The 24,146-nt window shown below is 42.5% G+C and overlaps 4 protein-coding genes across 12 annotated transcripts in view; 2 read left to right on the plus strand and 2 right to left on the minus strand.

Moving 5' to 3' along the window:
* Pxn (Peroxidasin) lies at window positions 1-21,496 on the plus strand. Its single transcript, XM_077415122.1, has 6 exons — window positions 1-136; window positions 8,787-10,745; window positions 15,960-16,477; window positions 17,357-18,158; window positions 18,495-18,849; window positions 18,939-21,496. Exons 2-6 carry the CDS (start codon window positions 10,546-10,548, stop codon window positions 21,006-21,008), a joined length of 3,945 nt encoding a protein of 1,314 aa, XP_077271248.1. The 5' UTR covers window positions 1-136; window positions 8,787-10,545; the 3' UTR covers window positions 21,009-21,496.
* Window positions 12,000-22,592, minus strand: LOC143902345 (acyl-coenzyme A thioesterase 13). 7 transcript variants are annotated; one of them, XR_013258334.1, is made up of 5 exons: window positions 22,131-22,426; window positions 21,817-22,004; window positions 21,406-21,512; window positions 16,694-16,837; window positions 12,000-16,531 (listed from the first exon to the last, which is right to left on the minus strand). XR_013258334.1 is itself a non-coding variant. In XM_077415156.1 (4 exons), the coding sequence occupies exons 1-4, from the start codon at window positions 22,209-22,211 to the stop codon at window positions 16,788-16,790; spliced, it is 426 nt and encodes a 141-aa protein (XP_077271282.1). In that variant the 5' UTR covers window positions 22,212-22,426; the 3' UTR covers window positions 16,691-16,787. The 7 variants fall into 7 exon arrangements, 6 of the variants coding, with proteins under 6 accessions (XP_077271282.1, XP_077271283.1, XP_077271280.1 ...); XM_077415156.1 differs by lacking the exon at window positions 12,000-16,531 and having other exon boundaries at window positions 16,691-16,837; XM_077415157.1 differs by lacking the exon at window positions 12,000-16,531 and having other exon boundaries at window positions 16,691-16,878.
* Window positions 22,445-24,146, minus strand: part of Mvd (mevalonate diphosphate decarboxylase) — a 9,216-nt gene continuing 7,514 nt past the window's right edge. The window contains exons 10-11 of one of the 2 annotated variants that reach the window (XM_077415142.1): window positions 22,628-22,732; window positions 22,445-22,516 (exon numbers count right to left, since the gene is read on the minus strand). In XM_077415142.1, coding sequence (XP_077271268.1) covers window positions 22,677-22,732 — 56 coding nt within the window. In that variant the 3' untranslated portion in view covers window positions 22,445-22,516; window positions 22,628-22,676. The remainder of the gene's footprint in view (window positions 22,517-22,627; window positions 22,733-24,146) is intronic. The other variant, XM_077415143.1, reaches the window with a different exon arrangement.
* LOC143902342 (uncharacterized) overlaps window positions 22,764-24,146 on the plus strand; it is a 3,524-nt gene continuing 2,141 nt past the window's right edge. Inside the window, exons 1-3 of one of the 2 annotated variants that reach the window (XM_077415148.1) lie at window positions 22,764-22,826; window positions 23,142-23,342; window positions 23,899-24,073. In XM_077415148.1, the coding sequence (XP_077271274.1) occupies window positions 23,159-23,342; window positions 23,899-24,073 (359 nt within the window). In that variant the 5' untranslated portion in view covers window positions 22,764-22,826; window positions 23,142-23,158. The other variant, XM_077415147.1, reaches the window with a different exon arrangement.

Consider the following 24,146-nt stretch of genomic DNA (forward strand, 5'->3'; position numbering starts at 1 on the left):
TCATAATCAGACTGCAAAATCTGGCGTGGTCCGCCAATGCATTGGACATACGCCAATTTTTCAGAGGTCTGAGTATCCCGGAGGGAGGAGTCCATATTGTCGGCGGTGAATTGGGAGATGCGTTTATCGCATTCAGGTAACTACCGCTACATGAATTCCCGTTTGTGTGCTCTAAAAAAAGGAATGTGTCAGAGAGCATAATGAATTTGCATCTTATTTCCTGCGTTGTTCGCTTAACATATATGTTAGGTATACGAATACGTAATACCTTGAGCACTTTATGTGATTATTACATTATATACTTTTTATGACCTACACGTAAAATCATAAATCTCGTAAATTCCTCGAATGGAATTATATATATGCATTAAATTATCTTATATCATTTACACACAGCTAACTTGATTCATTTATGTTTTTCATGTTTATGTTATTCATGTTAACAATTTATCAATGATTTCTAATAAAAGATAGTAAGTTTTTTGCCTAATTTGTAATCAGTTTTATTGTAGCGGAAACTTAAGAGTCTCGGTAGATTATTATTACGAACGTGAGTTATGTTATTACGAAAACTTGTAAAAAACAAGCTGCCGATATAAATATATAAGGTAGAAAATTAATTTCCGGTTTTTATCAGATCTCGTTATTAGTCACAGTATTATATAATAGTATAATATGATTAGCCTTCTTATTTTCACGCTCTTGTCGCGTGCTAAAAGGATTTAAAATTATCAAGCGTAAAGTCAAAATTAAATATATCCACGTAATATCCGCAAAATGAGATATGAGCGATTATTTCTTTTTGTGTACAACTTTGAATAGTAGCAGGAAATGAAGGGGTGCAGTTTTTTAAAAAGAAAGTAATGGGCATTAAACAGCATTTAAAGTTCTACCGAATTTGTGGGAATATCGATAAAAAACGAATCGCGACGTCAGGCAGATCTCACAGACATATCATTTCGCTATTGCAGCACCGACGAAGATGCCCGCCAGGCAATGATGCACGATGGCGGCAAGATCAAGGAGATGAAGATCAAGCTGCTATTGAGCTCGCGCACCGAAATGCAAAAGGTAATCGAGGCCGCTCGGCAGCAGACTTTGAGTTTGCAATGCATCATGCAAACCGCGCCGGTAGCGGTACCGCCTGTGGTTCCTACCAAGCAGCCCGGCTCCCCGACGGACAAAAGGGACAAGGATAACGACAGCGAGTCCAGCAAGGACCGAAAGGATAGACGCGACCGATCGAGATCGCGGGACCGCTCGCGGTCGCGCGACCGCGACCGTGATCGCGATCGGCGCGATCGGGACCGCGGGAGAGACCGACGACGACGGGATCGTAGTAGGTCGCGAGACCGGGAACGCGACAGACGAGACCGGCGTCGTCGCCGGGACCGATCCAGGTCGCGCGACCGCACGAGGTCGCGCGATCGCGACTCGAAGAGGAACTCGACGAACGACAGGCGCAAGGATACTAACGAGGACGATAACAGCGAAGTCGTGTGCGTCGGTCAGTTTCACAAGGACAAGGTATCGACGGCTACGTCGAAGAAACCGCTCGAGAATGGCATTTGGGAGGTTCCGCCACAGACGCAGATGCAGGCCGCTTTGTTGGCGCCGAGCATCTTGGGCGCAGGCGTCGCCGCTCTGTCCCAGGACTCGGAGACTCAGCGTTCGGCCATGGCCGCCAGCTTCGGCACCCCGGTGATGGGCCAGCAGCCGATGTTGCAATCTGGACAGTTCTCTATAAACGGCCTTAACGGCGTTGGCAATCTCATGCAGCCGCACATGCAGACGCTCGGACATACAGTGGGCATGACGTCGTTATCGCAGAATCTGAACACCGCCACTAGTCTACCCAGTTTGGGCGGTCTCGGGACTCGTCCTAAGGAACCCTGGGGTCAGAACGAGCAGGGCAGAATGGATCAGACTGGGCGATTCTCCGGCCGGTCGAATCAATTCGGTAGTCAGGAATACGGCGCTACCGGCAATTACCGCGGTACCAGGCCGAGCAATCCCTTCCTGAACAAGGTGCAAGAGCTCGAGGGCCGTCGCAATCCACACGCGTTTCAGGCTGGCGCCTCCAAGTTTGGCAGCTACGACAACGATCGGCCGACGTCCGGCAGAAAGTCCGGCAACTCGAGATTCTCCAACGAGAATAAGAACGGCAGTGGTGGAGGTCATTGCGTGGAAGTGCGCAACATGCCGTTGAGCGCGACGTATGCGGATCTACGCCACGCGTTCCACGGTATCTACATCAGGAAGGACGGCATGAAGATAATCAACGATAACCACGGTAACCGCGTGGGCATCGCGTATATCAAGTTTGGCAAGGCCGAAGGTAAAGAACTCGCGCTGAGCACGACGAGATACGTGCGAGGTTCCGAGGTAGAGGTACTCGATTTGGACGAGAGTATCTTCGATAAAGCGGTGAATTCTTACTCGCCCGAAAGTAGGGAGGACGGCACCGACGGCGACGTTAGAAACTCTATGTGCATCCTGCTGACCGATCTGCCGTCCTTCACCAAGGAGATGGACATAGCCAAGCTGTTCCACGACTGGAAAATCAACGATCTCTTCATCACCAATAGCAAGGAGACCGGCACCACTCAGTATATGGCTTACGTACAATTCGCGCGACTCGAGGACGCCAAGTCGTCGCTGAGTACGCCGCTCAAGATCGGTAGCAAGCAAGTGACCGCGACCGCGATCAGCGAGGACAAGTTCGCGCAGGCGAAGCGCGAGCACGAGCAAGTGAGCATGCACCAAACGGATTGTATTCTCATGCGCGGCTTGCCATTTCAGACAATCGACCGCGACATCTTCGACTTCTTCTCGGACATCGGCATTGTCCCGCTCTGCATTCACATGATGCTCAATCAGCAGGGCAAACCGGCCGGCGAATGTTTCTGCGAGTTTGACTCACCTGAGAAGGCGGAACGCGCGATCGCCAAGAATGGCCTGCCGCTTGGCAAAAACATCCCCACTATCGAGCTGGTACCACGCGTCAAGATGCTCGAAACCCTCGGCATGATGGAAGCGCAACAGCAAACGCAGCAGCAGCATTTCCCGATGCAGGAACAGCACGGTCAGAGGCCGCCGCGCTTCTCCGGCCCGATAGGCCATATGTTGCGTTTCGGCAGCACCGGATTTGGGCCCCGTTGTCCGCCCGGCGGCCTAATGGGTATGCCGCGTCACATGGGTATGGGCCGTCATCCACCGTCCATGGACTACGTCGAGGGTTTCGGTAAACCTGGCTGCGTGTTATCACTCGAGAATGTGCCGTTCAAGGCGGACATCAACGAGATTATCGAGTTCTTCGGTGATTTTGACGTGAAACGAGAAAACGTGATTCGTCGCTACAACGAGAGGGGCATGCCGACGGGGGATGCGCGCGTGGCCTTCTCGTCGCCCAGTGAGGCACAGCGAGCGCTCAAGGAACTTAAGCATTGCAAGATGCGGGAGCGTACCATATACATGAAAGTGGCGTGAGATCTATCATTCCGCCATGGAGTGGCTGATGACAGCACGTGAAAGGACACCGTCACCGTTGCGACTATATCCGTTGCGGCCGAATCGAATATATTCATACGAAGCCCTTTGCGCGCGGACGAACGAACGCAATATCCAATAGAACGTCTTCTGAGAATTAACATAAGAGTCGGTTTTGTACGAAAGAATCCTTGCCAATTAGTGCTCAATGAGGATAAAGATACTTCGGGAAATGTACAATGGAATGTCTTCTTTGTCCAAAAGACTGTACTTCCTTGTTAAATTTGCGCCGATCTACGTGTACATAGAATGCATAAACTTAAGGACAATTTTCTTTGTTCATCCATTTATATCGCGATACGCCGTACCGCCCAAATTGTTTCTGCCTATCGTAATTAGAGACATTTAACCCATTACTTACTATTGTGTATTAAGGACTTACGTACGTTTAAAACACGATCGCATACGCGTGTCTTGGATGAAAATGTATTCACCGCTGATACTGGAAATATAAATTGACCGTACGATTACCAGAGAGTACGGACGAATGTACATTATATAAATGTAAAGAATTTCATTATCTTATTTTTAATATCACTGCAATACCAAATAATGTTTAAGTTATAAGAACGAAAGAAGCAGAGTACAAAGTTAGAGATTTAAATAATTGCGTTTGCTTTACGTTTGCTCTGACATGGACTAATATTAAATTAAAACCCGAAGAACCTGCAGTTCGGTGACGATGAAGGAGGCTATCTTTATGAAAAACGAGTACATGTGTGTGTGTATATATATATATATATATATATATATATATATATATATGTGTAAGGTATATTATTACATATCTTACATAATGTCTGTGTACATATATTCACGATAGGTAATACATTACATGATTACATGTATATAAATGTAGAGATCACCCATTATAATCTTATGCGCAATCGTACGTGTATATCTATCGCGACTGAACGTGTAAAATAACGAACAATACCAATAAGTTTATAGATGCGCACGATCACACATTGTCATAAACTTGTGTTACGATGATAACGAACACTTGAAGACTTCAATAAATTTTTATTCAAATCTGGCCACGCCTTTATCTGAATTTTAATGTTAGGATTAACGACGTCGCATTATTGATATGCATAAATTGATATTTTAATTGATTAAATATACTTAATTCTCAAATAATATTTTACTTGTGTCTTGTGTCGCCTCTCTTTTAAGGAGAGTACGAGTGGTGCGAATCCTATTCAATTTCAATAATGTTCACAGGAATTTTTGAAGCAGATACAAATAAAAATTCGGTTTCCCCTGTCTATATTATATTGTTTATTATTTCATTTATTTATATTTATATATTACTTTTTTCGCGATCTATAAAAGCTGTTAAACAAAAATCAATTTTTTAGAATTTATCGAAAAAAATTTTTATACTTGGAAAATGTGTCGCCAATTTCTTGAGTGTGTTTTTCTTGTCAGTTTCAATCGGACGCGGCCTATAGCTGCACCCTGTGTCGATGGCAAATTTTTTGCCAGTGCCACCATACTGACCGTGTACCGTCTACCGTCCTAAAGGACAGCTCCGTGATGAAAGCGTGCTGCAACAAATCGACGCTGCCTAAATATTGAGTCACGGGCTATTTCTGTAGCCGCGCCTCCAGCTAAGCCCGTGAGCCCAGCGGCAATGGCGCATTTCAAATTATTGTGGCCTTACTCGGATGAGATTCTTCTCCGCGTGTATATATAGAATAATAAGCGCATAAAATATTTAAATTGAGAGCAAATTATTCGTATCTTATATATCTTATTCAGGGTTGGACAAAGTCCCTCGCGTAACATGAGATTCTATAAGCTCTCGTTTCAATATTCACATTTTAATTGACGCAAAGAAATATTATCGACCTTCGAAAAACTGTAGGTGCGTCTATCCCTAATGCAAGGTGATGTGCATTCAGTCGATTCTATTCAGCGATTTTTATCATAAAGTACGCGTTGCATTATACATACAGGAAGATTGCGATTAACCTCGGTCTATTTAGATACAGGAAACTCGACTTTACCTATATCCGCAGACACATTTGGCATACCAAAACGTTTCGGAACGGTATTTATGGCATTCAACATTCTTTGTCTTAGATTTTCCAATTAAACAGTCGAGACAACACTTGTAGGTTATTATACTACACTCTTAATTTTTATCTACATCGTTATTACTACCACAGGTCTGAGAGCATCGTTGTCTGCTTATAACTCATTGTTAGGCAAATATAAATACTTTTCTTCAATCCTTTTTTTATCGGAACGTCAAAGCCTGTTTAAGCAAAATTACATAATTTTATTTTGGAACCAAATATAGGAAACAAGTTGTAAAGGCTTAAAACAAAGGAGAATTTTTATATAATCAAACTCCGAAAGTTTCCATTCAAAGTTTCTATTCTATAGATATAAAGAATAGAGATTGTAGACTATTGAACTATAATAAATGGTAGTAAAACCTATGCTAAGGATAAAAGCTCATTTGCGCTCTCCAAATGATGCACATACATTACAGTTATATAACAATAATTGCTTCCTACATGGTTGAGAGGTAACCACGCGAGATCGATTCTGCAATCGCAGCGACGACATCGCCGTTACATTGTGACGAACCGATGAATTACGCAACCGATATTCATCGGTATCGCGATGCATTACGACGCTGACGATATCTACGCCCCTTCGCACATCTCACTGATCTCACACATCTGCAAACCGACAACCGACACGATGCGATGCAAGGACGAGCTTGAAATAGAGAGAGAACGAGAATCAACTAATGAAGAGAGCGGAAATCTCTCGGTGAATCTGTGACAAATGAATGCTTTCTGCACCAACCTAAAAACAGATCGCAAAGAATCTTCGAAAATAGCAAAAATTTGCGCGCTGCGAATTGCGTATAAACTCGTTGATTTAGTTTTAAATGCAACCACATCTATCGTCTCCTTTATCCTTTATCCTTTATCCTTTTCGTTACTCTTCTCTCGCCGTATTTTCTCGTAGGGATAACATTGCATCTTGATTACGTTTTAATTATTTCGATATATAGGAGAGTCGTATACCATATCCTTCGGCGTCATCGACGACCACGGTTGTGAATTGTGACTTCATGACTTGTGACTCGCTCGGGAAATTTCATTTGCTACTTATATTCGTATATTTCGTGTCAGCAGCGCCTATATACTCGAGAATCTCAGGATTACGCATCTACCGTTTTAGGTAACGCGGTATGCGGTATCATCGTCACGAACACGTACGCCACTATAGTACATATAAGTGACAAGCATTCCAACAAGTTTCATTGTCAGTTATCTGGCAACAGAATGAACAAGCTTAGCCATAAAGCGTGTATTCAAATAAGAATACAATTTATATACAGAGGGGATATTCTATAGTATTGTAATTTAATCTTTATGTAATATTGTTGAAAAATTATTTAGCCATAATTTGTATGGATTTTAATTAGAAAGGCCAAAGACCCCAGCAGGAATTAATTTAACAAACGTGCGCGACACGGTATTCCTCTCATTTCGGGATGACAAATTAGACATCAAACGATATCGATTCTCAGATCCTTTTACCTTTACCGCGATCCGCGCGATACACGTAAACACGTACGGTATAGAATACAGGCAGAGAATACGTATACAGTCTTCGTTAAGAAATAAGGTCAACGAATTTTCCTCCGCATAACTCCCGATATGTATAATGTATGCGCGGGACGTCTGGTGCATAAAGTCTGTAATCTAAAGCGCGTGTCTCGGTGTCCCGCCGCGCTGTCGCGATGCCGACTAAAATCTCACGTCGATCACCTCGATGTCGATGAATAAGGTACTTTTTTTTTCTCTCCCCAATAAAGTAAGTATAAAAAAACGTAAAATTACCATAAAATAAATATTGTAGTTTGTAGTATTCCAATCGATAAAAATATTATACCTCCATAAATTGTCAAAGGCTGAAAGGCAAAGACGCCGCAACAACAGAAAACATTGATTATGGTTGAAAGCAACTTCGGCTTCAGATATATTTACCGCTTTTCAACGGTGTTTCCTTATTTTATATATTTAAAACGTACGACAAACTGTGCTCTTGACGAAAAACTATACATATATTGTTGTTCCTTACTCATCGTTAGTATCCATTTTATACGATTATTTCATTATGATTATAACGTTTCTGTTCTGCGCAATGCAAGTCTGAAACTTACAAACGGGTAAAACGGAGTGTTCAAAATGCTGCGCTATAATTACGTTATCTAATTTGAAGGTAAGCCGAAAATCAGAACGAAAAAACGAGATACAAAAGATTATATATATAATAATGATCGAGACTAATTCATTTCAATATATAAAAGATCAATATATAATGTCTATATAATAGAGAGAATGTATTAATAACGATACAAGCATCAATCTCGCGGTGTTATTTATAAACTAGATCACTTCCTCACGGCACTCGTCAAACCATCGGTTCAATTAAGTACCGTTATCTTTACACAACGGTTATGCCTGCTGAGTGCTGCCGATGGTTGATTATATGCGCTTCTGGTGCAATACTCTTACGCGTATGTTACATTGGAATTACGCGCGCGTAATTCCAAGGTAGGAATAGGTAAATGAATTCGCTGAGCGAATAACAAGGCGAATAATATTCGTAGATAGATATTTATTTTTAACTATAAAGCTCGTGCAAAAGTTTTAACTCGTTTCTCTTATTTGCTAATCCTAGGAAAGAGCATCCTAAAAATAAAAAAGAAGGATGCTGGATATTGCAAGACGCGTTAAATTGATTGATCTTTGTATATTTTCAATTTAATATATACATATAGCGCGAACGTTTATTTGGCTCGATCGCCAGAATTATAAGCATTTCAGATCTGCACTCTGCAGGTCCGCGGTTCTCGTTACAGGCTACAGGTTGTCGCAATATCACGGGTCGCGGATCGCGGGTTTGCTTGGGCAACTGCACACGCGTAAATGCGTAAGCTTAAGCACTATCGTTCTTACCGTAGGTAAGCTAAATATAAACAGCAATAGCTTAAGCCACTAATGGATCGATTCGACTAATGCTACTTCCCGCACCCTTCTCTCGTTTGACTCGTTTCGTCGTATACGTACCTACCGTGAGCCTGTGCGCAACGCATAGTGCTCGGTATAAACGTATAAACAAAACGTTCACGCCCACGAGTATTACGTCTACGCAAATCCAATCTACGCTGCTCTATATTATAGCTCTATGCTATGTTCCAGGTTCCAGGTTCCAGGTGTGCACTGGTGGAAAGTGGGCACCTGGAAACGTGCACACGTCTACTCGTGGTCCACTGGTTCTGCCTACTCGCCTACTCGCAACGCGAATAAGAGCATGCATAAGCGAGTATGAAATAACAATCGTCTTAAGATTATCTGGATACACGGTATATGGCAAGCGAAAGCAAAATCCGAGATATGTATTTATATAACTTTATCAAACCTAGAATCTATGTAATAAAGATCAGCAAATGTGAGAGATATACGAGTGGAACGGTCAGAAAGGAAGGAAAGTATCGATACCACGATTATTATTAATATTCTCTCCGTCCTGTACCGAAAGTATCGACATCATTTATTTCTATTGAAAAGGATTATTAATAATACCTTAATGCCACCTAACAATAAACAAAATACGCACACAAACGCACACGCGCACATCGCCACGAATTGATACTAGTAAAATTTATTGAATTTAAATCGACGCCGACGGTGCCAACTGCCAAGAAGCTATTTGAAGCAAAGTATATAACAAAATTGATATCTCCGTCATTATTGAAAGCAAAATATTGATATTGGTTCTAAAACGATGCAATTTGAAAAATTAGAGACATACATATATCTTAACGAATGACACGAGGATGTTCTACATCTAAAATCGCAAGAGCGAGAGAAGTCGACGAGTTTTAATCTTTTCTTTTTTGAATCATTTCTGAGCCATTTTGCATTGGTTTGTATATAGTCATTGTCTGAAGTCTGAAGCGAATCGAAACGTTAAAAGTTTTTTTTTTATATTTTTTTAAATGAATAAACAATTGAATGTGAATTTAAGCTCTTATTGGCACTGTGCTTCTCTCACGACGCGCGCCAATGAAATATAATCTCGTGTCTCGCAAAGCAAGTCGCGTGACGCGTTGGCAGGTTGGCAGATTGGCACCGCGACCATCGTAACCATCATTAGTACGGAAAACCTCTTCCCTAATTTGCGTATTATTCTCGTACTCTTGGACTCGTAGCAGTCGTAGCGTTACGAGCTACGAGCTACGAGCTCGTTCAACGTGCCTCGACGCGACGCCGACGCGACGGGCGACCGGAGGAAGGAAAGAGCGGAGAGGAGCGAGTCGCGCGCGGAGTCGCGAGTCACGAGTCTCGTGCTCGGGAAAGTCTTTTGTACTCCCGCGCGACGCGATGAATCCTCTCTCTGGACGAGGGACGAGCGGACCCAACGAGAGGAGGTCCCGACTCTCGACTCCCGACTCCCAACCCGTCCCAACTCCCGACGCGAGACGCAAGACGCGAGACGCGAGTACGAGTCGCGTTAGGTCGCGTAGCGCGCCACAGGCTTTCAGGCTACAGTAGTTGGCTGCCGCCGCTCGGGAACTGGACGGCCAGCCGTGGCCTTCTCGCGCGTTTCCTTTTTCCTCTCTTTCTTCTTGTCTTTCTCTCTCTCTCTCTCTTTCTCTCTCTTTTGTAATCGGCACTGGCGACTGGCCTTCTTCTCCCGGAGCGTATCCCGACAGTGATGTTTCTCCCTGATGTTCGGTATTGACTCTTGTCCGACCGGATTCTCATTGATCCTCGGACTGACGCGGTGAAAGTACTCGAGAAAGGGAAAGAGAGAGAGAGAGAGAGAGAGTACGCGCGTCCGACAAACTCCACGTGGTGCCGCGGCACCCTACTTCTCCTGTGGATACACCCGTCGAGTACCCTGAACCCTGAACCCTGAATCCCGCGACGATCGAGCGAAGAAGCAGGCGGCGACATGAGGCCGACCGTGGACCTGTTCGTCTGGACGTTGCTGGTCCCGCCGCTCCTATTTGCTACGGACCCCTCGCAGAAGGCCGCTGGAGCAACGGTAGAATGCCCGCGGAAATGCGTGTGTTACAACAGCACGATGCAGGTGCGATGTATGTTCCTGAAGCTGGTCCAAGTGCCACGGGTGCCCGCCAATGTCACCGTTCTGTAAGTCGTCTCTTTCTTTGTTTCTTTGTTTCTTTTGTAAAATCATTTTCTCGTATCATTTGTTTAATTTAAAGTTATTCGAAATTTCGGTGTTGCATAACGCCGTAAAATGTTGTTTGAAATCTTCCTACATGCGCGAAAGTTCGATGCTTATAATTACACGAGAAATTGTCTGCAATCATCGTTGCAGATGATAACCAATCAACGTAGGTGGAATTGTGGTGAATGATGAAAGGTCAAGAGAAAGTGCGTTAAAGTGCACATTCGCTTATAAGAAGGATACTAATCGAGACGTATGATCAGTTAAGAAGATCGCGACTGACCGTGGAGCGCTTTCGCACATGCAGTGCAATGGAAAATGCATTTGTACTCTTCGCATCGTGTTTCAATGGTAGAATTCCTTATTCCTCTAATGCCCCGAAACCTGTTTCAAGAATTCGTCGTGCTGTAAATTATAATTAATAAAAGATTAAAAACTAAACTAAAAAAAAAAAATAATTGCATTGTAATCGATCTGTGCAATTATCTGCGATAGATCTCGAAAGAGGAAAGAATTTCATTACTTAATACTGAAAATATCCTCTCAGAGAATTAATCACGTTGTAATAATCGATAAAAATCATAGAAAATCCGTAAATTCAAAATAGAAATCTAATTTAGCGAGCGAACGTATAAGTTATCGATTTGTGAAGCAAAGTAGATCAACAAAACCGAAGATCGCCGACTACTTGGAACTATATATATATATATACATATAAGTTATGGTTACGATGCGGCGCGGGCGCGGCGTTAAAGTGGAGTTTCGCAGAAAGGCCAGAAAGAAACGGAGGAGAATGGAGTAAAGCGGTTAGCTGAACGAATACGATGCACATGATGCCACAGACTTGTTTAATCCGACATTCTTAATACTGCGGCATTACGTAATAAATAATATATATTTATTTTATATGAATATATTTTCGACATTTTTATATCGAGTCGACTTCGTCACGGCAGACTTCGCTTCCCCGAGAAGCGCGTATTTCAGAAAAAAAATTTAATACTTGAATTAACAAATGATAAACGTGATAAAAAATGTGATATCTCAATGTGTAGATGTAGATGACCGACTATTTTATCATTTCACCACGATTTATCTCGCGCTGATACGTGGTAATCGATACCGCATATATAGTATCACGCCCATAAATTTCGACGCGCTCGTTGGAAAAAATAAAAGGATAATCTGCAGTCTGTATGAAGAATATACGCGAGTTCTTTATCATTTTTATTGTAAGTCATTTACGTTGCAAAATCTCGAACAAAGATGGAATGGTATGGCAAACATTGGCGAATCAGTTTGCGATTCTGTGAATCAGCGATAAGTGTTATTAATTCTATTTATCTTTAGTCTTAATGTGACTTCGAATATACATATATCAGTACATTGGATTATAATCATATGTGTGTGTGTGTGTGTGTGTGTATGTGTGTGTGTGTGTGTGTGTGTGTGTGTGTGTGTGTGTGTGTGTGTGTGTGTGTGTGTGTGTGTGTGTGTGTGTGTGTGTGTGTGTGTGTGTGTGTGTGTGTGTGTGTGTGTGTGTATGTGTGATATTCGTTTTTATCATGACCATCGACAGGGGGGCCGGGGACTATCATTTATTATTAATTATTACTTGCTATTATTTGCTACATATTAATTTAAAAATGTTATCTTTTAAAAATAAAGTTTAATATATTTCACAAAAGGATTATTCAATAGAGAGGATCACCATTTAACCATGACCCTATTCTGCAATTAGATGACACAAATCGTTGTGTAACCTTAGAACACATTGTGGAAATGTAAACCCTATTAGAGAACACAACTACTGTTTTATTTTATTTATTTTTTTACTGATACGCGTAATCTTTTCTCTCATATGCAACTTGTTAAGATAAAATAAATAAAATTTTTTATATATTTACATAAGAAATATATTTTCTCATTTTTCTTTTCATTATAAATAATTGTATTCTTTTTCAACATTAAGTTCTATTTCATTTTTTCTAATTACAATCTTATTTTATCTAAACTAGTTGACCCTTTTAGAATAAATATGTATCTCTCTCTCTCCCTCTCTCTCTCTCTCTTTCTCTCTCCCTCTCTGTTTCTTATTCATCATTTTTAAATAGCGACCATCTCGAATTAATTCTCTTCAAAGTTAGAAAGTAGATATAGCGACAACGAGTATTTGGAATACATTATACGATGCGGCTCTGAGATATGAAACTTGACTCTTTGATTAAGTCTACAATCACTGCTCATGCGACGGTGATGAAATTTTATTGAAATAAAGAACAAGTATAAACACGCAACTCATAGAGGTTCTGCACACACATATTACTTATGTCGCGTATGAAGCCTGAGTAAGCCAGAGAGAAGTTCTCGACGTTAAATTTCTTTTCTTCTCTGTCCTTCTCTGTCTTTCTCGCGCCATCCTACGCTCATATAAATGCGATTATAAATTTACATTAGTCTGCCTGTTATTTCTGTAGCGATGAATGACGAGCTATCCAGCGCTCCAACATATTTAACACGATATTGTCGATTGTCGGTTCACGAGATCATTCAAAAACATTTTATTTAGCTAAATACCAAATAACAGATTCTCTACATATAATATGTTTGTTAAGAAATGATAAATGAATAAGTTTCATCTTTCTTTTAGCAATTTCAATGTTGAAGAAGCGGCATGAATATAAATTGTATTGTATATCTCTTTATACGTTTATTTGAGAAAAAATTAAAAATTGATCTATTTATTTTTGTTTTACCATACACAGATGATAACAGCAATATTAATGTAAAATATATCTTATACGAATCTGCGCGGAGTCTTTCGACTATACGAAACGAGGCATATTCATTTGAGGATAACGTAAATTCCACAAGGGGACAGTGTCCCCTTATATCATCGTTATAGATATTCTCGGTGCATCTCGATGAATCGAGTGGTGAAGCCGCGGCTTCGGTGAAATTCGATATTTTGATCGAGCGAAATACGGTCCAGAAGAGACCGGATCGCGCGTGTGTGTGTGTGTGTGTGTGTGTGTGTGTGTGTGTGTGTGTGTGTGTGTGTGTGTGTGTGTGTGTGTGTGTGTGTGTGTGTGTGTGTGTGTGTGTGTGTTCCCGGAATCATTCTCATGTATCCACTTCATCCGCTGTTATTAATGCCGTTAATTCGCTCGCGATCTCCGTTATTAATACGCGTGTTCCATCACGCGGCGTTAAACGAATAAACCACCGATATTTGTACGCATCGATGCACATTTCTATCGATGGCGAACGATCGAAATGGCCACGTGCGATGACTGGCGTTAGAAATCAATATACATCGACGTCAAAATGCATTTACATATACAAAAGGCAAAAAGATGCAAGTTTAAAAATTCAATTTTTCAGATGAAACTTGCGAAGAATAATGTTACGTTATTATTATATTAAAGAAATAAACATTTATTATTTTATAGATAAGACAATATTTTACAGAGGAATCATTCAGATAGAAACTTCCAGTGCTTACGTACTACGTACGTAAAATGGTCTCGGTATTTATTTTTAAACTCTTTTAATATTAATAAATGTAAAGAAAAATTGCTTATCTAAAATAAACAGCACTCTTCATTCATTGATATTGAATTTATTGTACGTATAAGTTATCTTTTTGAATAATCGTAATCAAAATTTTTAAATAGATTTATCGCATTTTGTAATTTTAGAATTTGTTTTTCTTTCATTTACCTAAATATGTCAATACCGATAATTTTAAACTTGCTTTGTTCTACTTTCCAGATAAAGATGTATATAAGTATTTCTCGTGACTCGCTCCAAATTTCGTAACGCTGTCAACATTAACGCAATATTTTATTGAGGTCGCGTTTAAAGTATTTAATTACCGTGAAATGTGAATTAAATTGTTTGCAAAGTAATCTAAGGTCACACTGAAGAACTGGAGCTAATTACATCGGTTTCTTTCGTAGAAAATAACACTATCATTTTATAATTGACTCATTACCACACCACAGTTTATTAATATCTTGTGTGCGTATATGTGTGTAAAAATTATATAAAAATAAAAATTACCGCGTATATAAAAATTATCATAAAACGTAATGTAAACATTTATATTAATATTCATTATTCAATATTGCATATGCTTATATAATTTGTAGAAAAATACAAAGGCTATCGCCGTGTGGAGAATTTCCGCCAGTTACAAATCGGGCTTTTTCTATTTCTCTCTCGACACGCGTACTCGCGCCGACGCGACGCGACGCGACGCGACACGGTGACGATTCGTTGACACGATAAGAAGGTTGAAACTTGAAACATCATCGGGTCAAGCGCGACAACTCAGTCAGTAATTTAGAAAGGAAGTAATGTACAACGAGTCGAGTAAAATTATTAATTAAGGAGACGCTCTGCGGCTGATAACTAGTGGAATATCTTCGCCACGCCACGCGGCGCGCCGCGCCAAGTCGTAATAATTATGCGGTTGTGCAATGCGTTTTACGAGTTTGATAAATTTTTGAACTATTAAACCATGCAGCTGAATATCCTATTAATTAATAAGATATATATATATTTTTTTTAAATTCAATAATCGTAATCTTTTCTAATAAGCAGATTCACGCGCGTAAGTTTCGAATCAAGTTTTCGCAAATCGTATTTACTAATCGATTTCTATTTATCTTAATAAATATATTACTTGTCTATCGAAGAAAGCGTCATTGCCATGCTGTTTACTTTATCTTATATCCCGAAAAGCGCTTATGAATACTTGGTTCGCTTATTTTACTAAACAATAAGTGGGCGGATAGCTACGGTATTCTCGCCCACGTATGAAATTCTCTTCAGATATATTTATTTCACTTTTAGCGTAAAATGCGATCATCGAAATGTGACCGTCTGATCTTGAAGATCTAAGATCGTACATGAGATATTCGTACAAATATAAATAAAATTCAAAATCAACGACATTATCCTATTTGCTTCTATTGCTTCTATCATATCGGTAATCTGCCATGTCGACGATATAAGTCCCTCTCTCTTGATACGCTGCAATATGCCTTTCTCGCAAAAGATATTTATTATTATGACATTTCTCAAGAATAATAGAACGTCTCGATTCTTTCTATCTGGCACTCATCCTCAATGGCGACTCGAGACTCGAATGCTCGAAATTTTTTCAGAGATCTCCGATTTAACAGCATCACGGAAGTGCGCGCGGGGTCGTTTGACGGACTCGACAAATTGCACACTCTGCTGCTGAACGACAACCACATTCGACGGCTGCCGGTGGGCGCGTTCGAGGGCGCACCGAATCTACGGATACTCTACTTGTACAAGAATCGCATGGAGCACATCGCGCCGGGCGCGTTCGCGGGGCTGCCACGACTCGAGCAGTTGTACCTGCATCACAACCACCTCCGTGAGATCCGACCGGGCACGTTCAACGACCTGCCGGCGCTGGAGCGTCTGTTTCTGCACAACAACAAGCTTCATCGACTACCGGCGGACGCGTTCGTCAACGTCGGCCCGATGACGCGGCTGCGTCTCGACAGCAACGCGCTCATCTGCGACTGCAATCTGGTCTGGCTGGTGGAACGTCTGCGGGACAGGCCTACGGAGATGGCGGCGATTTGCCAATCTCCACACAAGATGAAGGGTCGCTCCCTAACAACGATGTTGCCCGAGGACTTTCATTGCAGTTGAGTATAGAAACCATCGTGAGATAGATTCATTTATCTTCTGTTATTATCATCTGAAAGCAACATACATATATACTGTATATATATCACAAAAAAAATATATATAACAAAATTTACTTTTTTTTAACATAACAATAAAACTTTGTTATGGAGTAAATTTATCCTTTGACTCTTTATTTTCATTGCTCATTGTTATACGTATCAATTATACATACCTCATATTATTTTGACATTATCACTGATGTAAAAGAGCGACTTTTAATATCTGATTACACGCGACGTACGTCGTGGTCGTTGACACCGTGGTCATCACGCTGCTGCATGATCTGCAACTGCATCTCGCGTGACGATGACTCTGGCTAGGGTGATCCGTGTATAATTATGTATCTATCGCGTGATCCTTCACCGGAAGACAATTAAATTCATTTTCCACTCAATTGACTGCCGCTAATTAATTATATAGACTTATAGAGCTAAGCTTTCGAATCTCGATGATAGTGAACTCTGAAATTATGCTATTATCAATTTGTAGAAGATTATATTTAGTGTATTTTATAAGTATGTATGTACAATCGTATATTTTTCTTACTATTAATATTAAAATACAAGAACTCGCAGTGGAGAGAATCTCAGTGGTAAAAGCAAATAAAACAAATAAATATATATATATATATATATATATGTATATGTATATAATGATCGCGATATACCAAAGCTAAAAAAGTTCTAAAGTTGTATAAAAAAGAAACGAGAAGAACGCGAATAAAATAAATAATCTCATCAGTCATCAGTGTCATCACAGACATTAATCTAATTATTTATCTAATTCTAATTTTTCTTCAAAATCTCAGTCATACAACAAAATATTCCTTTCGCAGCGAAACCGCGCATTATAGAAGGCCCGGAAGACACCGTAGTACGATTTGGTGACACGATAACGTTGAGATGTCGAGTAACGGGTGATCCGACGCCGAAGATCAAATGGATGAAAAACAAGTCGAGATACTCGTGGGAAACGGATGATGATAACGAAAGGTACGCGATCCACGAAGACGGTGAGAAATACGTGATCCGCGAGGACGGCACCTTGATCATCTCTGGCACGACCGAGCAGGACAGCGGGATGTACGAGTGCGTAGCCAGCAGCGACATGGGCTCGACCAAATCTAGGAAGGCCAGAGCGGTTATCACGGCGGCGTCTCGGTTGATACTCGCTGAAAGGCCAGAATCGCAGAACGTGAGCGCCGGCACCAACGTGACCTTCTCCTGTCGAGCGCTAGGCAATCCCAGGCCCGCGGTTCGCTGGTTTCGAGACGGCCGATCAATCTCCTTTGGCGACAGAATCTCGCTCGAGAACGACGGCACCTTGCTGCGTATCCTCGCGGTTAAGGAAACCGACGCAGGCAAATACGAGTGTTACCTCAAAAGTATCGATCACATGGTCCATCTCTTCGCGGATTTGAACGTTGTCGACTTCACGGCACCTCGACTGCTCTTCAGACCGCAAGACATGGAGGCGGAACCGGATGCTACCGTCGAGGTACCTTGCCGGGCCGAGGGCATTCCGAAGCCAGTGATACAATGGAAGAAGGACGGTAGCGCGCTCGAAGGCAACAGGATCAAGATTACGCGTGGGGGGAGTCTTGTTATTTTTAACGTGACTCCGCAAGACTCAGGCAGGTATGTATAAGATTGGGGTAACACGGCCTTGACCACGCTGGTCGTTGGTCATTGGTCATCAGACCTCTCGTTTTGCACGACAAGATTGAGTTATTTTTGTGAATGCGCGGAAATGATTTCTCGTCGAGATATCTCCCCTTGAAGAAGAATAATTAGTAATTCGGACAATTAATGGCATTTAATGCATATACATGTTGCGATTGCATTAATTTGACGATTCTATAACATCTTTGGCTATCTCCCATACGTTGAAAATGTTAAATAAAAAGTTCGATACACGATGCCTCCTTATACTCCTTATACGATACAACACTGCAGTCATTTTCCTTTTACCAGATACGAGTGTTCGGCTATAAACGATTACGGCCGCGCAACTGCCGATGCTTTGGTGCGCGTTCGGCAGCCCGGTGCGGCAGCGGATACGCTCGTCGTACGAGCCTTCCAAAGTGCCACCGAGGAGATCGATCGTGCCATCAACAAAACGCTGTCGTCTCTCTTTAATCCCGACGGCTCATCCAAACATAATCCATTCCGGGTGGCACGGTTTCCGGACGCGATCGGTCGCGCGGCCGCCAGACCCGCCGAGCTCTTCGAGAGAACTCTCGTCAATATCCGACGTATGGTGGATGCTGGCAGTAAGGCAAACGTGACCGATGAGTTTCGTTACGAGGAAATCTTGACGCCTGAACAGGTAAACGCGCTACGTGCTCGAGCACCTACATCGAACACCGTTGTATCCTAAAATAAATAATTTATACGTATACGCGCGTCCCGTTTTAGGTCAAGGAAATTGAACGATTGTCCGGATGCACCGGCCACAGACGTCGGCAGAATTGCACCAACAGGTGCTTCCACCACAAATACCGGACCGTGGACGGCAGTTGCAATAATCTGCGCCATCGTACTTGGGGCTCGTCGTACACGGGATTTCGAAGGATTCTGCAACCCATCTACGAAAACGGTTTCTCGATGCCGGTCGGCTGGGAGAAAGGACGGCGGTACTACGGTTATCCGAAACCCGCTGCGCGCCTCGTGTCGACCACCCTGATCTCTACTCACGATATTACGTCGGACGATCAGATCACCCACATGGTGATGCAGTGGGGTCAGTTCCTGGACCATGATCTCGATCACGCGTTACCATCGGTGTCGAGCGAGTCGTGGGACGGGATTGACTGCAAAAAATCCTGCGACAACGCCGCGCCCTGCTTCCCAATGGAAGTGCCGCCGGGTGATCCGCGCATCAACAACAGACGATGCATCGACTTCGTGAGAAGTAGCGCCGTGTGCGGTTCCGGCGCGACCAGTATACTATGGGGTGGCCTGACGCCTCGGGAACAGCTGAATCAGTTGACTAGCTACCTGGACGGATCGCAAGTCTATGGCTACGACGACGAGCTGGCGCGTGATCTGCGCGACTTGACGACGGATCGTGGATTGCTCCGGGAAGGTCCCACGCTGCCCGGTCATAAGCCTCTGCTGCCGTACGCGTCCGGCCAGTTTGTCGACTGTCGTAGGAATCCACTGGAGAGCTCGATCAACTGCTTCGTAGCCGGGGACATTCGCGCGAACGAGCAAGTTGGCTTACTGGCCATGCACACTTTATGGCTGCGCGAGCACAATCGCATCGCTCGCGCGCTACGCGAGACGAATCCACACTGGAACGGCGAGAAATTGTATCAGGAAGCGAGACGTATCGTCGGCGCTGAGATGCAACACATCACTTATCGGCACTGGCTGCCGCGAATATTTGGACCGGCAATCGACGAAACTTCTCAGCTCTGGCCGCCGTACCGGGGCTACGACCCCAACATCGACGCCAGCATATCCAACGTTTTCGCCACCGCCGCTCTGCGTTTTGGCCATTCGCTCATCCAGCCGCGTCTCGAGCGCCTGAACGCCTCCTACCAACCGATCCCTCAGGGTCCTCTCGATCTGCGAGACGCGTTCTTCGCGCCCTGGCGACTGGTGGAGGAGGGCGGCGTCGATCCTCTGATCCGAGGTATGTACGCCACGGCGGCGAAACTGAAGCTGCCCGAACAGAATCTCAATGTCGAGCTCACCGAACAGCTGTTCCGTACCGCGCACGCGGTTGCCCTGGATCTGGCGGCGATGAATATCCAGCGAGGAAGAGATCACGGGCTTCCCGGCTATCTAGAATGGCGCGCTTATTGCAACATGTCGCGCGTGGAGACGTTCGAGCATCTCGCTGACGTTATCAGCAGCAGTCGAGTGAGACAGAAGCTGCGCGAACTGTACGGCCACCCGGGCAACATAGACGTCTGGGTCGGTGGTATTCTCGAGGATCAATTGCCGGGGATGAAAGTCGGACCGTTGTTCAAATGTCTCCTATGGGAACAATTCCGGCGGACCCGGGATGGCGATCGGTTCTGGTATGAGAATCCGAGCGTTTTTACCGCGGAACAACTCGCACAGATCCAACAAGCGTCACTAGCCAGAATCTTGTGCGACAACGGCGACAATATTACTCGCGTGCAACCCAACGTGTTTCTACTGCCCGAAGGTCGCAATGACTTTGTCAGTTGTGACGAGATACCTGACGTAGACTTGAGCGCGTGGTCCGATTGTTGCGACAATTGCGAGGATCATCGCGACAATACTATTTCTCGCTTGCGTGCGCGTAGGGAAGCTGAGAATTATTTTGCACCCAGTCGTGACTACGTCAAGGACATGGATTCGTTAAATCGCGACGAGAAAGTCGAATATTTGCAGAGGATGTTCGAAGAAAGTGATCGAGAGGCTAAGACATTGCGAGAGCGGGCTGACGATTTGTCGCGAAGAGTGAAAGAACTCGAGTCACTTTTAAAAGACATTGCAACACGACGATAGAAAAAGATCATCCTTTCTCTCCTCTCTATCGCGGATAGTCGCGCTCTTGCGATCTTGCATTTCAGATATACGCCATGTTCTTTATGCAGTTATTATACTGTTGTAAATATAGAAGCATTTTTGCGCAGAAGTATAGCATCGCGCGATCGTTAGACACGTTTCCTTTCCTTTAAGAGCTTTAGATTAACGCAGCTGTTACCAAGCTGTTATGCACATACGTATTATGCGTAACCCACTAATAAAACTCCCGCACTTTTTATTACGTACGTTGGATATGTACATTAGGTACACTATATACATTTGTCGACATTTATAAATCAAGCTAATAACCTCTAGTTTCATTTACTAACCGACGCGAGATACTTTGTGTGTTGCCCACGAGCAACCACATCCTTACCGTCGTTCTTCGTAAGCTCCACTGCGAGGAAAGCCAATGTCTTCCCGGTACGCACAGTTTTAGCATCGACCGTCACTGTTTCGCCAGGAAATGCAGCCTTCAAAAACCTGCGCGATTAATTATTCTGTTGTACAAAATAAGCATTTTTGCATATTTTTTTTACTAATAAAAATTACTAAGTTACAATCGTTACATTTCAATTCAATTTCTAGTCTCTCTAACCAATGTATATCGTAGATTGCATATACATTTTTACATCAGTGTAGAGCAGCATTTAATTTATCCAAACGTGCGTGAAAAAAAGATTGATAATGCGACTAACGTAATAGAGCGAAATTTCAAATGTGCGTGTATAAAAATGACGAAAATGTAATAAAATAAAGAAATTTGATAAAAATTTAATATCCTTACGTCACGTGCAGGTCTACAGAAGCACCGGGAGGAGGTTCAGTTTTATGAGTCATTAATGCATATGTAGATACACAGTCTATAATGGTAGTGGTAAAACCACCATGTAAAAAACCACCGAGATTTAAGTGCTCTTCCGCCACAGTAAATTGCGCTTTGCATTTTCCATCGCCAGCTGACAGTAATCTCACCTATTCGGAAACCATGCATACACAACCTATTGGTATCTTTATATATAATAGGAAATAGATAACACAAAATAATCGCTAGGTATCTATAATCAGATACATAAAATATTTTGATGAACTTGTACTCACATTTTTCATACATCGACCAAAGCCTTTGCTATTCGCTACTTTCTCCAAAACAGCTTTTACAAGTTCCATTTTGCACGACATGGTCTATGCTCTTTGACTGCTTTTGACTCAGTCACACTTTTTTGAACCGAATAGCTATTATAGTCAAGTAATTTATTTCTGTAAATTGTTTTTTTTTCATCTTTAAACCTTGCACGATACGCATCAGACCACGATATCGAATGTACATACATATCTATACAATAAACGTCGATCACGATTCATGATTTACAAATAAAATTACATTATATACGCATATGTATGCACATACTTACATATAAGCAATACGACAATAGACATACGTGTAAAGGCCCTTGCACAATGTCAGGCAACAGGTAATATAGAAACTAGAAACAGGGAATAGGGAATAGGTACAGAATTTTCGACGTGTTGGATTTATATTCTCTATTGGCCGTGTTCAGCAGACACACACAACTGAGTTCGTCTTATCAACACACCTGCGTTGATTGATTGGTTCTAGAAGTAAGAGCCAATCACTTTCGACTGCTACTTAGCGGCTTGGTCTGCTGGACGCGCCCATATTTGCCTCATGCCTGTATGACCTGACCAATCACAGTGATTTGATTTTATATGGCGCTTTTAAGCGTCGTCTACAATGGCAGCAGGAGTGGTGGATTAAGACTGTACGACGTCAGAGTAAGCTGGTTTTATGGTGTAATAGGGCGTAGAGTAAGGCCGTAAGCGAAATGGTTGAATTCCATTTCCTACAGTCTGCTCCCTTACTGTCCCTTACTCTCAGCCAATGAGAGTTCGACAGTAACAAAAGCGCACGTGACAGGGAGCCGGTCAAGCCGGTGTAGTTTGAATTGTCTTCTTCTTTGCCTCTTTACATTAGCGTATGTCATATCCATCGCGTCGCATCACGCGACAAATATGATATACGCTAACGTCAATAATTGTGCGTTGACTTCCGACTTATGACTAAACGGTCACGACAATCCTCGTGCGTAGGCTCTTAACCTGCAAGTATGTCGGACATGGAATTGACAGAATACCTTTCGGAAGATGAGCTCAGCAGTGATAAAGAGCTAATTGCCGTGGTCCGAGTTAATAGATTTTTGTACGACAAGACCGAAAAATTATATGCCAATGTAAATGTGAAGACTGCAGCATGGATACAGGTCGGCGCGAGCCTCACTCATCCACTAGAAGGTAAGTCTATTTTGATTATTTTGAAATGTTGATACAGTTTTGTAGTGATTTGTTGTTACAGTACATTCAATGAACGATATGTCACAGTAAATCGGTGAAGAACATGTTTAACAACATGCAGGTAAAGTTAAGTTAGGTTATAACTTTGGGACACTAGGAAAGGAAATTGTTAAGCCCCTTGCACAACGCCAGGTAACAGGGAATAGGAATAGGGAATAAAAATCAGAATTCATGTATAAATGCAGAATAAACAGTGACACAGGCAATAGACACAGAATTTCCATCACGTTGGAAATTCTGTGCCTATTGCCTGTTGCCAACCAATCATAGCATTCGAATTTTTTAGGTTGTAATTAACAATTTTTTGGTTATTTTCTGTTCCTATTGCATGTTGCCTGGTGTGCCGTATTGTCCTATGAAAAGAGGCAGGAGCCAACTTAATTAAAAGAAGCCTGTTGCCTGGCATTGTGTACGAGGCTTAATAATAATAAATATAATAACCTAATAATTTGCAGTTTTGTGAAATGAAAGGAATGAAAAATAATTTACTTGTCAGGTCCTGCTGCTGAGAAACGATTTTATGCCCTGAGGCAGCGCTTTGGAAAAGAGCGGAGGAAAGTCGTGCAGTCTATGCCAAGGTCTGGAGCTGGAGCTGATCAGCCCACATACACACCCACTTGGGTGCTCTACAAGGATTTGACATTCCTGGAGGACATCATCAAACCTAGAAAGTAAGTGTTGTGGCCGGAGAAGTTTTGCATAACAAATGTTGATGACATAATTAATGTTTGTAATGTGATTACA

Source organism: Temnothorax americanus, unplaced genomic scaffold, assembly GCF_048541705.1.
Source record: "Temnothorax americanus isolate GAGA-0224 unplaced genomic scaffold, ASM4854170v1 Scaffold4, whole genome shotgun sequence".
Lineage (NCBI taxonomy): Eukaryota > Metazoa > Arthropoda > Insecta > Hymenoptera > Formicidae > Temnothorax > Temnothorax americanus.